The sequence below is a fragment of the Scomber japonicus genome, chromosome 10 (assembly GCF_027409825.1).
Source record: "Scomber japonicus isolate fScoJap1 chromosome 10, fScoJap1.pri, whole genome shotgun sequence".
Taxonomy (NCBI): domain Eukaryota; kingdom Metazoa; phylum Chordata; class Actinopteri; order Scombriformes; family Scombridae; genus Scomber; species Scomber japonicus.
The window spans coordinates 31,390,946-31,407,898 of NC_070587.1; the positions used below are offsets into that span (position 1 = coordinate 31,390,946).

General features: G+C 40.5%; 2 protein-coding genes across 2 annotated transcripts in view; one reads left to right on the top strand and one right to left on the bottom strand.

Annotated features, from left to right (window-relative positions):
- bmper (BMP binding endothelial regulator) overlaps window positions 1-5,170 on the top strand; it is a 43,206-nt gene extending 38,036 nt beyond the window's left edge. The window contains exons 11-16 of the mRNA XM_053327250.1: window positions 1-4; window positions 1,112-1,281; window positions 1,855-2,056; window positions 2,644-2,986; window positions 4,000-4,130; window positions 4,989-5,170. The exon at window positions 1-4 is cut by the window's left edge and continues 42 nt beyond it. Coding sequence (XP_053183225.1) covers window positions 1-4; window positions 1,112-1,281; window positions 1,855-2,056; window positions 2,644-2,986; window positions 4,000-4,130; window positions 4,989-5,170 — 1,032 coding nt within the window. The remainder of the gene's footprint in view (window positions 5-1,111; window positions 1,282-1,854; window positions 2,057-2,643; window positions 2,987-3,999; window positions 4,131-4,988) is intronic.
- Window positions 5,171-11,790: 6,620 nt separating this feature from the next.
- On the bottom strand, window positions 11,791-16,856 carry eaf1 (ELL associated factor 1). The gene is made up of 6 exons (XM_053327256.1): window positions 16,618-16,856; window positions 15,681-15,775; window positions 14,394-14,530; window positions 13,458-13,630; window positions 13,064-13,312; window positions 11,791-12,258 (listed from the first exon to the last, which is right to left on the bottom strand). Exons 1-6 carry the CDS (start codon window positions 16,718-16,720, stop codon window positions 12,209-12,211), a joined length of 807 nt encoding a protein of 268 aa, XP_053183231.1. The 5' UTR covers window positions 16,721-16,856; the 3' UTR covers window positions 11,791-12,208.
- Between the last annotated feature and the right edge of the window lie 97 nt (window positions 16,857-16,953).

Consider the following 16,953-nt stretch of genomic DNA (forward strand, 5'->3'; position numbering starts at 1 on the left):
GAAAGTGAGTAAGTTCATCCTCAAGTTTAAACTCCTCCACACACACAGAGTTGTGGGATTGACTCATATTCTTAATTAATCAACGAAAACTCTTGAATTTGAGTATTTAAAATGTCTTTATTTCTTGATTGTATTAAATATTTCTGGCATTAAATTCTGTGTTTATGCAGCTGTGGAATTAGAAGTGTTTTTGGATCATCTGTATTGACAGTTAATCAATCAATCAGGAAGGAGAGAGGAAGGAAGGAAAGGAGGAAGGATGCAAGGGAGGAAGGAAGGGAGGAAGGGAGGAAGGAAGGGAGGGAGGAAGAAGGAAGGGAAGGGAGAGAGGAAGGAAGGAAAAGAGGAAGGATGCAAGGGAGGAAGGAAGGGAGGGAGGGAGGAAGAAGGAAGGAAAAGAAGGAAGGATGGAAGGGAGGAAGAAGGAAGGAAGGAAGGAAGGAAGGACGGAAGGCAATGGTGGGGTTTTGAATTTTTGAGTAAATATGAGTCCAATATTTACATTTTTGTATAATCTGGGTCGCAAAGAAAACTCTTGAATTTGAGTCTTTAAAATGTCTTCATTTCTTGATTGTATTAAATATTTCTAGCATTAAATTCTGTGTTTATGCAGCTGTGGAATCAGAAGTGTGTTTGGATCATCTGTATTGATGGTTAATCAATCAAAGTGAATTTAAAAGCTATGATTCAGCCCCTTTTTTTAAAAGCAGTAAAACTGAGTCCAGCCGTTGTTGCTTCAGCTGAGCGTTTCCCATGAACTCTGGCCCAACCTGCGGTTTGCCCTCGGGTCATTTTACTTTGGTTTTTGGCTGCAACCTACAGCAGAAATCCCAAAAATGGCTGTAAATGTACCATTACAAGACTACAAAGCCTCCATGTGCCTGGTTTATAATGTTGTGTGGAGTTGAGAGGCATAGTTTGACCAGACCACAAATCCTGCCTCCAAAATGTAATAGTGAATTATCTTTTTGTTGCTGGCTGTCATCACAAGTCTGCTTTTTTGAGGTTGTTTTATTTTTTTAAAAGGTAGCTGAGTTCAACCGTGCTCTCTATGTATTTATGTTTCTTCTGCTCATTTTTTTCTCATGGATTTGTCTCCGTCCCTCTGCAGAGCCGGGTGTGTGTACAGTTTTTGGAGACCCTCACTACAACACGTTCGACGGCAGGACCTTTAACTTTCAGGGCACCTGTCAGTATGTGCTGACTCGTGAATGCGGCAGCGCCCCCTTCGCTGGGCCGGGAAGCAGCGTGAACATCAACACCCCCGACTCCAGCTTCACGGTACGACTACAGCTTCATTTCAGCAATATCACAACCTTTAGGAACGCAGCTTTATTTATATAACACATTTAATACACGATGGAAACTCAATGTGCTTTTAACAGGAAGAATTAGAAACAAAAAACATAAAAACATGCAATTTCCTTCCTTCCTTCCTTCCCTCCTCCTTCCTTCCTTCCTTCCACCCTTCCTTCTCTCCTTACTCCTTTCCTTCCTTCCTCTTTTCCTCCATCCCTCCTTACTCCTTTCCTTCCTTCCTTCCTTCCTTCCTCATTCCTTCCTATCTTCCTCCCTTCCCCCTTTCCTTCCTTCCTTCTTTCTTTCCTTCTTCCTCCCTTCCTTCCTTCTTCCTGCCTTCTTTCCTCCTTTCCTTCCTTCTTCCTCCTGTCCTTCCTTCCTCCTCCCTTCCATCCTTCGTTCCTCCTTTCTCCCTTCCTTCCTCCATTCCATCCGTCCTTCATTCTTCCTTCTTCCTGGCTTCCTTCCTCCTTTCCTTCTTCCCTTCCTTCCTCCCACTCATCATAATATTGTGTCATCATTTCTGACTTTTATTTCTCCGTCTCTCTCTCCCAGGTGTTGGTGAAGAACGACGCCCGGCGGACTCGCTCCTTCTCCTGGACTCAGTCGGTGGAAGTGAGGCTGGCAGGCTTGACCCTCAGCCTCCATCAGCACCTGACGGTCCGGAGGAACGGCACCCGCATCGCCCTCCCTTACCACGGCCCCGGGGTTCACATTGACCTGGATGGATACCTGCTCAAACTCACCACCATCGCAGGTCAGCACGCAACACTCAGGTCGCAGGTTAAGAGATTAAACTGCACTCATTCACTATTTATTGGTTTTATACAATCAAACTACTGACTTTTAAATCTTCCAACATGCAAAGTTAGAAGAGGAAATTTATATATATGAATTCATAATCAATATATTGAATCCTACTATTAGCCTTCATCTGCTTCTGATGTAATCATTTTTTAGATTTGAGATTTTTAAAGCGATTATTTCAAGAAACAGCAGCAAACATCTGTAATTGGAGTCTGTACTTTAAGTTTCTTAACCCTCCTGTTGTCCTCGAGTCAAGGAAGGGAGGGAGGAGGAAGGAAGGAAAGGAGGGAGGTAGGTAGGAAGGAAGGAAGGACAGGAAGGAAGGAAAGGAGGGAGGAAGAAAGGACAGGAAAGGAAGGAAAGAAGGAAGGTAGGAGGGAGGGCTGAAGAAGGAAGGAAAGGAGGGAGGAAGGAAGGAAGGATTGCATTGAAACTTTCGTCCATATGTCTAAAAAACTGTTAAAACACACACAAAGCACTTACCTCTGACTGGTTTTGTTGTATAATGTCTAAATAAATCACCTTTATCTCCTGCAGGTCTGGAGATCACATGGGATGGTGACAGTTTCGTGGAGGTCGTGGCCGCCCCCCACCTGCGCGGTCGCCTCTGCGGCCTTTGCGGTAACTACAATGGCCACAAGCGTGACGACACCATGGGAGGAGACGGCCAGTTCAAGTTCGACGTGGACGAGTTTGCAGAGTCGTGGCGGGTCGAGGGCAACGAGGTTTGCGCCCAGCAGCCGCCTCCTCGCCGGCCGACTTCCTTCCTGTGCCCCGGCAGCGTCAAAGTAAAGTTCCGCGCTCACCGGGAATGTCAGAAGATCAAGTCGTGGGAGTTTCAGAAGTGTCACCGTGTGGTCGACTTCGCCCCGTTCTACAGGTGAGGACAAAGCGAGAGGCTACGAACTGAGTCTGTAATAATGATGAAGGCAAATAATGTTCCAAAAAATCCCAGATCAGGCTTTAATATAAAGAAAGTTGACTTTTGATAACACGTTATCTTCTGAAAGGAATCTTTTTTTATGGTTTCATGACTAAAACTTCCCTTAATCTTAATTTAACATTACTGCAAAATTACCTTAAAACATTTTTCTTTACTAGATAAACTAAATTTGGATGTTAAAACCAAGAAAACTGAACTTTAAAGTAAGCATTTGACTTCAAAATCTGAAAGTTTAAAAGGCCAGAGCCATGATTTGCTTTGAACCATAGACTGTCTAAAAGAAATGGACGTAACATCCGCGACGTCACCCATTGGTTTGTGAACTTCTGCTCGGAAGCCAATAGTTTTTGAAAATTTCAGGTGCATGCTGGGAAAAATAAAAACACGGATTCTACTTATATGGGCATGAGGTGGAGCCAACGGTGGAGCGGGGAGGTTGCTATGGTTGCGAGGGCTGGATCTCGAGGACATTGGGCAATCAACCTGTCAATCACGACATAGCCACGACCTAATGCATACCCTGCTTTATCCTCACATATAAAATCAGGGAGGCCAAAATGTCCCAAATGAACATCATACTGCATTGAAGAAGGCTTTAAACTAGCGATTGAGACCATAAACACATTTTGAAAACGTTTACTGAGGTTAGAAATCAAGTGAGAAGTTGGTGAATTCTCCATTGATTTGTATAAAGACGGTTGCCCCCTGGTGGCCTTTTGATAGAATGCAATTCTAAGTTACTTCCGCGTTGGCCTCATTTCAGAGGACCGGAGCTCCCTGCCTGCTTTGAATAGAGTTTATTACCATTATAATGATGCACATTCATCTCTGTTTCTGCATTTTCCTGCACATACAACTTATATCTTTACCAAAAAAATCACCGACCCCAAAAACAGAAAGCACTTATTAGAAATCGTTTTGTAAAATGTCCTGCTCTGTCCCTCTGTCAGGTCCTGTGTGACGGACATGTGTGAGTGTCCGGTCCATAAGAACTGTTACTGCGAGTCCTTCATCGCCTACAGCCGCGCCTGCGAGAGGGAAGGAGTGCCCGTCCTCTGGAAGCCTGACACCGCCTGCGTGGGTGAGTGAACCAATCACAGCCTCACATGAGATCTGTAGTGAAAGACGCGGCATCAAGACATGAATAATAATCTGAAATTAAATTTATACAGATGAGTCAGATTTAGATGTCATGTTACTCTGTTATAGTTCTGTTATTATGTAATTTACAACAGTCTGCTACGGATGCTTTTGATTATTAAACACAAAACAAATATGGCAGATGTTGAGGAAATGTCAGGATAAAATTAGTTTTAGCCTTCGTGTGAACAACTTACCCTTTAAAATCACACAAATAGAAAGTAAATTTGGTCCTTTAACCCTCCTGTCGTCCTCCCGGGTCAAATTGACCCCGTCTCTTTTGACTGTTCCTTCCTTCCTCCCTTCCACCCTCTTTTTTTAATTTTTCCTTCGTTCTTCCCCTCCTTGCCTCTTTCTTTGCTCCCTCCTCCTTCCATACTTCTTTCCTCCCTTCCTTCCTTCCTTCCTACCTTCCTCCTTTCCTTCCTTCTTCCCTCCCTCCCTTCCTTCCTTCCTTCCTTCCTTCCTTCCTTCCTTCCTCTTTTCCTCCCTCCTTACTCCTTTCCTTCCTTCCTTCCTCCTGTCATTCCTCCTGTCCTTCTTTCTTTCCTTCCTTCCTCCTGTCCTTCCTTCTTTCCTTCCTTCCTCTTATCCTTTCTTCCTCCTTTCATTCCCTCCTTCCTTCCTTCCTTCCTTCCTTGACCTGAGGACAACAGGAGGCTTAAGGAATATATCATAACATTTCTTGACGTGTTTGTGGTGTGATGGTAAAAAATAGCAAAACATAGAAGATTTGTTTTGGTTATATCTTCAGTCCTAACCTCTTCTTCTTTTTTGTTTTTTAAAATCTCCTCTTCAGCCACCCAGTGTAAACACGGCGCCGTCTACGACACCTGCGGACCGGGCTGCACCAAAACCTGCGACAACTGGAACGAGATTGGACCGTGCCACAAGCCCTGCGTGGCCGGCTGCCACTGCCCCGCCAACCTGGTGCTGTTCCAGGGACGCTGCATCAAACCCACCGCCTGTCCTGGACGGTGACCCTTGTGACCCGGGTGGGAGGGAAGGAGATTAGGTTAGGGATTGGGGAGGGGGGCGGGGGGCAAAAGGCTGTGGAGTCGACAGATCAGATGCAACAAGGTACTCAGGGTCCATATCGTGGAAAAGGAGGCGAGTCACAGTGATGGACTGAAGGGAAACTTAGCGGATGCTTTCTTTGTGCCTCTTGTAATACTATGTACTGTCATATCAGCCGCCGCCACACAGGGGCGCTAATTTCGGTAGAACTTCACTCATAAGAGAAAACTCAGGGGCTCTATGTGGAGATTTTTATTTTGTTTCTTCTTCTTCTTTTTTTTTTTTTTTTTAAATCTCCAGCATCTGAGGAACAATTTTGAGCAGAGCACGCTATATCACGGACCCTCAGGAAACTATTCGGGGGACAGTGGACCCCCCCCCCCCCCCCCCCGTTTGAGCCAAAATGGCTGCCCGAATTTTTCTCTCGCAAAACACTCTGAAGTGAGCATCTGCATCTGGAAATGGGGAGGATTTTAAAAAAAAATTAAGAAAAGCAGAAACTCTCCGATGCATCATATCGAACTGCCCTCGTTATCTCTATTCCATCATTTCATACTGTAAGCTAGCAGATTTATATGAAAGACAGACAGCTTTTATATTATTATTATTATTATTATTGTTCTAATTATTATTATTATTTGTTGTTGATATTGTTAATTTATATATCAGTCAGATGACAAGTCGTAGCAAGAGCCAGAATCATGAACAGAATTGCGTTGAGAAATGATCTAAAGGGAAAAAAAAGCTATTTATGTATTTGTTGTGTACTTTTTTTTTTGTGTTAACTGTTTTTTGAAGAGAAATTTGCCCAAATGTGACTCAAGTCGTTGCACCATCGCAGGGAAAAAGTACTGTATCGTGTTCATGTGTTCCGTGTACAGGTTGTCGTGGTTAGTATCAAACTGAAGGTGTTCATCTAAGCGTATGTTTCACTTGACAATAATTATTTAAGACCAGCAATATAATCTTTTATCGAAGTTCTTTTCTTTCTTTTTTTTTTTGTCTTTACTTTTTTGTTTGTTTTTTTTTGTTACAAGTGTTTGTTAATGTTGGGAGAAGCTAACTGACCCAAAGGTTGCTGGTTCGATTCCTTCTTGTTTTGAGCAAAGTATTTGGCCTGAAGAAGATTGAAAACAAGAAAGATCACAAAAACTTTAAGGCTGCGTTCACACTGCAGGCAAATCTGATTCAAATCTGATTCTAATCTGATTCTAATCTGATTCTAATCTGATTCTAATCTGATTCTAATCTGATTCCTTCTCAAATCTGATTTTTAGGCCTGACTGTTCACACTGTTTTAGCAAGTGTCCAAGTCAGATTTGGCTCTGTTCAGACTGGGCCAGATTAATGACCAATCTGACAGGTTGCCGTGGCAACATTGTCAGAGCGGAGGCGTCATCTAGCGTGTATTGTGTGATGTCATATAATAGCGACAGCGACAGCAACAACAAACCCTCGAGCTTCGCTTGAACGGAGCCATCTCCCCAAAGATTAAGAATATGGTTTGGTCCTCTGTCCAAGGACTGATGTTTACGTCCTCCGTTGCCTCCAGTGACACACCTAGCAACAACAACTGGAATAAGTCCTCCAGTGATATCACCTAGCAACAACAGCTGGAATAAGTCCTCCAGTGACTACAACTGGAATAAGCGCGGGTCTGGTGTTGCATAGAGTGACGTAGCGTAGAGACGTAGAGAGACGTCACAGTCAAATCCGATATGAGTGTTTGGAGCTGTTCAGACTCAGACACATCTGTCCAAACTTCCTCCCAAAGGTGGTTTGAATCTAGATTGGTTAAAAATCGGATTTTGGCTTGCAGTGTGAACACAGCCTAAGAAACTTTAAAAAGATCACATTAATTACGTATATTTTTTGTTGCAGCTCTACTCGTCTTGTTTCTTCACTTTAAGAGACAATTGCTACATCTTAAAACCTTCAACACAACTATATTCACTTCATCAGCTCGATAAGAAAAAAACAAAACAAAAGGAGGAACAACATCAATTTTTAAATACATCTGCACACTTTTATTTAATACACTTCAAATTTATACAAACATATTTCACACAAAAACGTAGCACTAAAAACAAAACATGAGAACTTAAAAAAAAAAAAAAAAAACTAAAAACACCCAAATACAACAGTTTGATAAGAGACGAGTGTTATTACAGACGACAAAAGAGGAAAAAACCAAAAAAGGAGAAAATGTGACTTTTGCACCAACCTTCATCAGCGATATTTCATTCACTGCTTTGTCTTCAAGTACAGATGAGATGTGTAAAAAACCAAATGAGATTAAATTTGACCAACACTGGGCAGGTGGTTCATTTCCCATATAAAGAAAATAAATACATATATAGTACCTGGTACTCCTGGAAAAACAGGATATTTGTCTTTTGAACTGTTTTTAAGTAATGTGTGGTGTGTCAGTAATCGTCTCTTCATCATCATCATCATCATCATCAACAACAACAACAATTACATCCAATACAACACGATGATGTTGGTGAAACTGAATTTGACGTTAGTGGGTGGTGAAAGAGTTTCATTTTAAAATGCTACACGACAATTTGGGTTAAAAATGTTTTATGTTCACTACTAAATATTTAAAAATGTAGATGATTCTCTTCTTCTTTATAAGTTTTTAGTTTTTATTTCATACTGAATTTAATGTTCTTGCAGATAGACGTCCAAAGACTAATACAGATTTGTAGAGAATGATATTTTTGAATGTTTATACTTTATGTTTCAAGGTCTTAAATGTACCAATAATTGGAGTTTGTCCCATTTTTATAGTTACAGGAGAGGGAGGAAGACGTGGATCGATTAGTCATAGTTTGAAGAACACACGTAGAAGTGATAATATGAACGATGTCCAGTGAGCCATCGTGCACCATACCGAGGTCATCAACCTGGGAAAACTCACATGGGATTCAGACATTGTTAATGATTATAATTGCACCTGTGTGTCTGCTGAGAGGAAAGTTAGGTAGTGTGCACCATAATGCACCATAATATTCACTAAGTAAGTAGGGAATCATTTTCTGAGTTTCTTGAAGTCCGTACATGCTAATAATACACAACATCTCTTCTCAGGACAGTGTGTGAGAGTTCAGACTATGCTTGAGTGACTTCTGTTAAAGCTGCAGTCAGACTGGATTCCCTCAAAACCAAGAGCAAACAGGAAACAGTTGAGTTACCTGCAAACAAACTGCAGTAGCTATGGAGGGTTTTTTTTGTTGGTATATCAATTTGAGAACATGATTTATTGATTTCACCTCTAGATGTTGTAATATTGTCACTCAAAACTCTGCCCTCACACTCTAATAGCCTCTGCTTGCATTATATTTGCTCTGTTTCTGCTCTAAATTGTTGCTTGCAAAGATTTCTTGCATTCAAGGGTAGGGTTAGGGTTAGGGTTAGGTCCAGTTGTTCTTCTCGCTCTGAGGTTGCTTCAAATATAAATGCAAGCAGAGACTACCTGAGTGCAAGGGTTAGGGGTTTGAGGGGAAAATCTGAAGGTGAAAATCAATAAATAATGCTCTCAAATTGATATAGCATGCTCTTGAATAAAGATAGGAAGAAAACTGATAACATACGTAGCTAGATTTACCAGCGGACTAATGAAGACAGTCCATAAAGTTGTTAATTAGATCATGTTTCATCAAATATTTTCAGGTCTACTCAGCTCTCAAACCTCAGGAAGTTTGGACTTTGGAGACTCACTATTCTGCTTCAATTTCAATCAGATTTGTTGCTTGTTGTCTCCTGTAACTATTGGGATGAATTTAAACTATGTGTACACTGAGAAAGGAGACCTAAGGTAAAGTCCTGCAGAGTAATACTGACTTTATTTACTAAACTAAACATTCAATATCAGTCAAATAAGTTGTTTTTTCAGAGTGGAAAAACCCAACATCTTCTCAGAAAATGCTCTGAACTGTCAGTTTAGTCATTTTGTGATGAAACTCCTTCATTGTGTGTTTTTAGTCTGTTGTGTTGCACTAATAATGATACACACACACACACACACACACACACACACACACACACACACACACACACAGTTCTGTATGATCAGCACCAAATCATATTCAATTAACACCAGCAGATTAAGAACGGGAACAATCACTGACATCACGACTCAAATCCACAACACCAAAACATGTCCGCTGCTCTCTGCACACGATGAGCCGCGAGAGGTCGAGTCTTTGGCATTTCACTACATAATGAGACATTCACTGTTGATTTAAACAGACGGAGCCGCTGTAAGGCATGAGATGGTACCACGGTGCAGCTTTTATATGAAACATCTGGAGCAAAAATAAGATTTTCTCTGGAGTTTTTTTTTTTAACGAGCGACACACGACAAACAGGAAACACATAGTGGTCATTTTGAACTAAAGCTCTTTGGAGGAAAACGGGGTTGTTGGTTTTTTTATAAATCACACTCGATGCTGCATATGTTGGATTTTAGGTGTTTTTTATATTAATGACTACACCCTGAACTAATTCACTCACCAGTTATTAACTAAATGTTTCATATCAACTCTAATTCTCTTCCACAAGCTTTGATACTGAAACTGGTCCTACTGTGAATCAGCAGGATGTATTGAGACATTTATTATATGAGCTAAATGATGAGTAATGGCAGTTAAAGCACTTCATCTGACCGTCAAACTGGAAGTAAAGAGGACATCCCTACAAATAAATGCTGAGAATGCATTTATAATCATCAAATTACACTCAAACAGCTGCCTGTGGTTTTAATGTAGTAACACTGGCTGTAACAACCAGAGAGCTTGCAAAAAAAAAAATCAACACTTTTTTAGGGATTTTCTGCCTTCAGCATCACATGACAGATACATTAGCTTTAGCTGGTGAAGAAGTAGCACTGATATTTTTCTAAAAAGGAGTTAGTGCAGGGGTGTCAAACTCATATTCATTCAAGGGCCACATACAGACCAATTTGATCTCATGTGGGCACCATCATTAAATAGATGGAGGGAAGAAAGAGGAGAATAGAGGGACAAAAGGAAAGAGAGAAGAAAGGTAGGAAGGACAGACAGAAGGAAGGAAGGAAAGAAGGAAGGACAGATGGAAGAAACGGCGGAACGAACAAACGAAGAAAGGAAAACAGGAAGGTAGGAAGGACAGATGGCAGGAAGGACAGAAGGAAGGAAGGACAGATGGAAGGAAGAAAGGAAAAAAGGAAGGTAGGAAGGATAGATGGAAGGAGTGAAAAAAATGATAAAAGGAAGGTAGGGAGGAAGGACAGACGGAAGGAAGGACAGAAGGAAGGAAGGAAAAGAACACAGAAAGGAAAGTGGGCCGGATCACACCCCTTGGTGGGCCGGTTCTGGCCCACGGGCCGCATGTTTGACACCCCTGAGTTAGTGGATACTGAACCAGAATTAGAAGAAAAGTGAATACTGGATATAAGATATGTTCATGTTTTATGCGAGTGTGTTATTTTTTGCCCCCTAGTGGTGAACAATCACTAAATTCAGCTTTAAACATCTGCAAACTGGCTCTAAATTATAAAGAAACAATAAACATGACCCAAAAATGCCAGAAATCTTAAACTTCAAATTTCCTATAAAGTTAAACAGCAGTCATGAACTCAAACTTCATACTTCCAAAACCTAAAAAGTTAAAACTATAGAGCAGCAACCAGAAAGTTAATTTAGCTCAATTCTAATGTAATTAGATTGCCGGGAAAAAACTAGTTCATTTATATTTCTCTAATTGTCAACAAAACCAACAATGAATTGATCTAGTGTGAATTACTGTGTCTGATATATATTATTCCTCTGTGCCATAGAGCTCAATTTTTGCACAAAACCTATTAAAAATGCACCAATTTATCAATTTATTTTCACTCAGTCACACACACACTGTCCTGCTGCCAGAAATATACAGTACTACAGAAATATTCGCTAAAGCACCAAATGTGGATACATCCGCCGCTGGAAATAGTCCCAAATAAATGCACTACTTCCTCCTGTATCTGTAAGATTAGCTTAAAATGTAAAGTGAGCAGCTGGACAGTGAACATGTGGCTGAGAGATACAGACAGTGTAGGACAGTGGTCACCAACTTTTCTACTGTCCTGCATGTTTTAGGTATCTCTGCACATAATTATTAACTCGTTATCAAGTAGCTAAAGCTCGTCAAAGGCTTGATAAGGAATTAATGAGCAGGAGCAGAGATAGAGACCACTGCTGTAGGAAGTGTAATATTAAGAGGCGGACTAATACGTTATTGGTTTTGATCTCTTCATGAGCGATTTGTTGACAATAAAGAAAAAAATATAGAATAACACTGGCTTCATCTCTTAATGAAAGTCATGTGACATAAGCTTGAGCTCCAGCATGACGTTTATTAAGATGAATTTCTTATTAAAAACTATCACTAAGAAACTAGAGTTGAGATTAGGAGGAACCTGAACACACGCTAGATAAACAAATGGAGGAAATAGTTTGTTGTTATGTGATGTGTTGAAGTACTTTGTTTCTATTCCCAGCAAACATGAAGACAAGGAGAGCTTCTCTGATAGATGAAGAGACAAGAGAAGAGGGTGAAACTATCTCTTCCTCTTCCTCTTCTTCTTCCTCTCCTTAAAAGACGAGACGCGATACGAGTAGATAAACTAGCTGCTCTAAAGTACAGAAAATATGTATGTGCACTCTAATATATAATCTTCCATACCTCTCAAGTAAAAGTTTTCTCTCTTCTAAAGTTTATGCTATACAAAAACAAAATATACATCTAATAAAAAATACACTCTTAAAAGTTCCAGGCTGGCCAGCTTCAAAGGATATACTAAAAAAATAAGAAAAAAAAATGGAAAGAGAAAAAAAAAAGGAAAATTACAGTCAAACCGAGAATATACAGCTGGGGTCAGCGGTCACAGCAAAGGAACAAGTGAACCAGGCAGAAGGGAGGAAGAGGAGGAGGAGGAGGAGTGTGGAAGGAGAGAGAGACTGACTAGCAGGGAGTTCAGTCGTCGTCGCTGTCGCTGCCCGACTCGCTGAGCTGAAGATCGTTTCCTGTGAACGTCAGAAGAGAAGAAAAGAAAAACGGGTTACTGACAGGTTTGTGAGCACGAGAGGAAGAGATGATGATTCAGTATTAATGTTTATCTACAGTGGAGTCATGTAATAATGATAATTATCTATATCTAAAATAAAATGATTAACATCATCTTAAGACTAAAAACTACCTGAAGCTTTTGTTTGACACATATGAAAAGTTTAATCTGATGATGTCGTTTACATCAGCTGTGATAGCATTACATCATAATTACAGAGATGGGAGAAAGGAGGGAAGGAAGAAGGAAGTAAAGGAGGAAGGAAGGGAGGAAGAAGGAAGGAAAGGAGGAAGGAAGGAAGGGGGGAAGAAGGAAGGAAAGGAGGGTGGAAGGAAGGTAGGAGGGAGGAAAGAAGGAAGGAGGGAAGGAAGGAAGGAAGGAAGGAAGGAAGGAAGGAAGGAAGGAGGACAGAAGGAAGGGAGGAAGGAGGGAGGAAGGAAAGAAGGACAGTAGGACAGAAGGAAGGAAGGAAGGAAGGAAGGAAGGGAAGAAGGGAGGAAGGAGGAAGGGACGAAAGAAAGACAGAAGGAAGGGAGGAAGGAAAGAAGGACAGAAGGAAGGAAGGAAGGGAGGAAAGAAGGAACAGTCAAAACAGACGGGGTCAATTTGACCCGGGAGGATGACAGGAGGGTTAAAGCACATTGTAACTTAACCAAAGTTTTCTTGCTAAATAGAAATAAAAGAAATTCTACAAAAAAATATTGAATTTCCTTTCAAGGAATGAGCAACAGCAGAGAAATAAAGTCTAACCACGAGCCACTTACGGAGTGTGTTCATGAGCTGGTTGTTGCCCTGCTGCCGGTCGGCCCCCCCGTTGGCCATGGGGTGGCGGTTGGGGGAGGGCTGGCTGAGCGGTTGGCTGAGCGGTTGGCTGAGCGGTCGGGGGGGGGCTTCGTGCTCCCCGTCGCTGCTGCTGCTGTCGTCGCCGCTCCCCGAGGCGCTGGCCGAGTCTGAGGAGCTGCTGCTGCCGCTGCTGCTCATCTGCTCGATCACATCCACCTCTGCTCGCAGCTCTGTCAGACAGCAGGGGGCAGCAGAGGGTCACATTAAATCCACAGACACAAGCTCTATCTCCTATCTTATTTATTTGTTCATATATTTGTGAAAAATGAACACAAATGTAATTAAAACACAATGTTCTATGTTTTTCCGCCTCACCTCTCTTGATGTCATCGAGCTGCGGTTCTGGGGAGGGGTTATCCTTGGAAGGAGACGGGGAGGTCTTGACCCCGACCCCGGGCTTTGTGGGGGCCCGGAATTGAGCGGTGGGCTGGTTGGACCGGACCGACTGCTGCTCGATCCGAGCCTGGATCTTACTGCTGCCCTCCGCCCTAAAACACAAACATAGAGGCTGATTTTACTCCTTTCTTAGGATTCATGCTGATCTTGCTACACAGACATGATGGCAGACAAATTTCACAAGAAGGGACAAAAATGATCAGTGAAATAAACCTTTGATGATATGATCAGAATATTAAATGCTGGTATAAAACTGTCTACATGTATTTATCTATAAGAAGTGTAAGTGTTACTATGCACATGTAAAATGGTTCCTTTGGCTCAAAATATCAATAAAATAAAAGTGCAAATGCTGAGAAATATTTTCTTTTAGATGTTAAATGTTTCAACTCACATAATTATGTTTCTACCAAAATAAATGTACTTTTTTGGACACATCTGTTGAATGTGGTGTAGTAATGATCAACATCCAGAAGGTGGAGCCAAAGAGAAGCAGTTTGAGGCCACAAGACCTAGCATCATTAGAAACTGACTTTTGAAGACTTTTTATAAACTTTAATCGTAAAAATCGAATATAAGACTTTTTAAGTATCAGCAGCAATCCTGTAATGGTTGTAAATTTAAGGTTTTTTTGGCTTGAGATCAGAAATATGTTTCTGCATGTGAGAAATGACGAATAGACAAAAAAGATTTCCTACATTTATGATTAGCTGTGTTGACTGCTGCTATAACAAAATTATTTTATGACAAACCTGCAAATTAAAAAGCTGGTTTTATGTGAATGTTTATCTCAACAGAAGCTCAGAGTCCAGATCAACCCTTCTCTCACTAAGGTTTTTATTGTGACTCTCTCACCTGGTTTTCTTGACCTGGATGCTGCTGCTCAGCTTCTCCAGAACGAACTCCCCGGTGTCGTGGTTAATGATGAGCACGCAGTCCTTCTGGTACGGCCGCTTGTTTCCTTTGAAGACCGTCATGGGAGGCGTGGAGCCCTGCAAGGACAAAAACAGTCTCAATAAGTCTTCAGGCTTTTCATTGTAGCTCTGTGTTTGCCTTGCTAGCTGTTACAGAACAAACTGAAAGCTTTATTCATGAATAAATGAGCCAGATGTCATCTTGACACTCAGCTATATGTGTGTGTGTGTCTGAACTCTGAACTCAGACCATCAACTATTTTAAGATACAGTTTGCTAAGAAAATCAACCTGCAGACATTTTAATATTTTTTTGTAGTAGAAAAAAAACTTCAAAGTCATCTTTATTGTTATTTTTTTTTATTAATACTGTGTTATCACCATGTTAATGTAGTTGAAAGCAAGGATTCGTTAAAAATCATCCTTCATATTTAATTCATGACGACTCTAATACTAAAAACATGGAGATTGATTAAAACAGCAGCTTTTTAATTCACAAAACAATACATTTAATAATACACTATGTATCTTTTTAATTCTATTTTATTTCCTAATTGTTTTCCACCTTGTAAGTCTGGTTTTACTTCTTCTTTAGTTGTTTTATTTTATTCTTATCTTTGTTTTCCTTTTAATACCCATCCTCACATTTATCATTTTACCCACTTTATTTTAGAGTTTCTTTATATTTTATTCATCTTTATTATTATATTATTATTATAATTTGGGTATTCTGATTTTTTTATAATATTATCCAACCTCTGACGTTTCCCCACTGTATATTCATTAGAGTTATGACAGTGTTTCCTCACTTCCTGTTGTTATTGAGTCATTATGTCTTTCTTCTTCTTTTCTCGTTGTTTTTATGTTTTACTACATAAAGAACTTTGTGTTACATTACTATGTCTGAAAAGTGTTTCATAAAGTCTGAATGATTGAAATTCATATAATCATTGTTTGAAGTGGATTTTGTGGCAACATACAGTAGTTTGTGAGACTTCTCAGCAGTATTATAGTTAAAGGGTGGCCTCTCTCTCTATCCTCTCGCTCTCTTTCTCAGTCTCTCTCTCTCTTTAAATTAAATTAAAGAGTACAGTCTACTACAGTCTAGACCTGCTCTATGTGAAAAGTGGTGTTGTGATTTGGTGCTCTGTAAATAAAGATTGATTGATTGATGAAATAGTTTCTGGTGAACTTGTAACCACGTAAAGAAAAGAGCTCTGATGTCTTACTGGAATGTGAGGTAACGTTATGGTCACTTCATCTCCTTTCCCAACCTGCAGCTCTCCCTCACAGCTCGTGTCGATAGATGCTGGTTTGAAGTCATCTGTAAAACAAGGACAGCGGGTAGATAGAAATCATGAGGAAGATACAAAAAGCAGATGTCATACAAATAGCTTGACACACACTAAAACCTCAGTTCTTAGTCTGGACAATATCAGACTATACAATGATGCCTGCCAAAGCTTTTATTCACTGATCACTCATTTACTATTTTCTCTTCTGTTTTTATTGTGCTTGGCTGAGTTGTTGACCTGCTCAGGAACTACAGATGAAAACTAACCACTGAACTAACTCTGACATATTTACATTGCAGTATGAACGAGTGAGGTGTTACTGTCCCTGCCAAATAAATCTTAAATTAAATGTCCTTCCTTCCTTCCATCTTTCCTTCCTGTCTTCTCTTACTTCTCTTCCATTCTTCCCTTCCTTCCTACCATCTATCTTTCATTCCTTCTCTTCCTTCTGTGCTTTCCTTCTTTCCTTCCTTCCTTCCATCCTATGTCTTTCATTCCTTCTCTTCCTTCCTGTCTTCTCTTACTTATTTTCCTTCCTTCCATCTTTTCTTCCTGTCTTCTCTTACTTATTTTCCTTCCTTCCATCTTTCCTTCCTGTCTTCTCTTCCATCTTTTCCTTCCTTCCTTCCTACCATCTGTTTTTCATTCCGTCTCTCCTTTCTTTCTATCTTTTTTTATTTCTTTCCTTCCATTTGTCCTTCATTATCTTCCTTGTCTCCTTCCTTCCATCTTTTTACTGGTCTGGCACACATCAGACCAAACTGGGCTGTTTGTGGCCCTTGAATGAAGATGAGTTTGACACCTCTGAGTTACGGTAACTACGGTAACTATGGTAGCTATGGTAACATCGCTGCTGTTTATAAACACTCACATCTGATGGTGTGAAAGGAAGATTTTGGCCTCTTCTCAAAGCTTTCTCCGAGCTTCAAAACATGTTCCTCTTTGTCCAGCAGCGGATTCGTGCTCCCGTTCATAGTCTCCGGAGTTTAACAGGTTTAAAACCCCCAAAAATTACATGTATCTTGTTTTAATTTATTTGACGTGTTCACGGAGATGTTTTAGAGTAAGAAGTCAAACTATATAAGACTAAGTTAGCACAGCGGCTAACCGTTTAGCAAAACATCCGTCGTAACGTCACTTTCCGTTTGTGGTCCGACCGTTAAATATAACCTCTCTTAAAAACAAACAATATAAAACATAGATTAAA

Bases quoted from the DNA above. Each gene is read 5' to 3' on its own strand.
- eaf1 (XM_053327256.1), bottom strand. From the start codon at position 16,720: ATGAACGGGAGCACGAATCCGCTGCTGGACAAAGAGGAACATGTTTTG. The intron at 14,531-15,680 runs GTAAGACATCAG...TTGTCCTTGCAG, and splicing joins TAACGTTACCTCACATTCCA to GGCTCCACGCCTCCCATGAC. The intron at 13,313-13,457 runs GTGAGGCGGAAA...GCTGTCTGACAG, and splicing joins GCTCGATGACATCAAGAGAG to AGCTGCGAGCAGAGGTGGAT.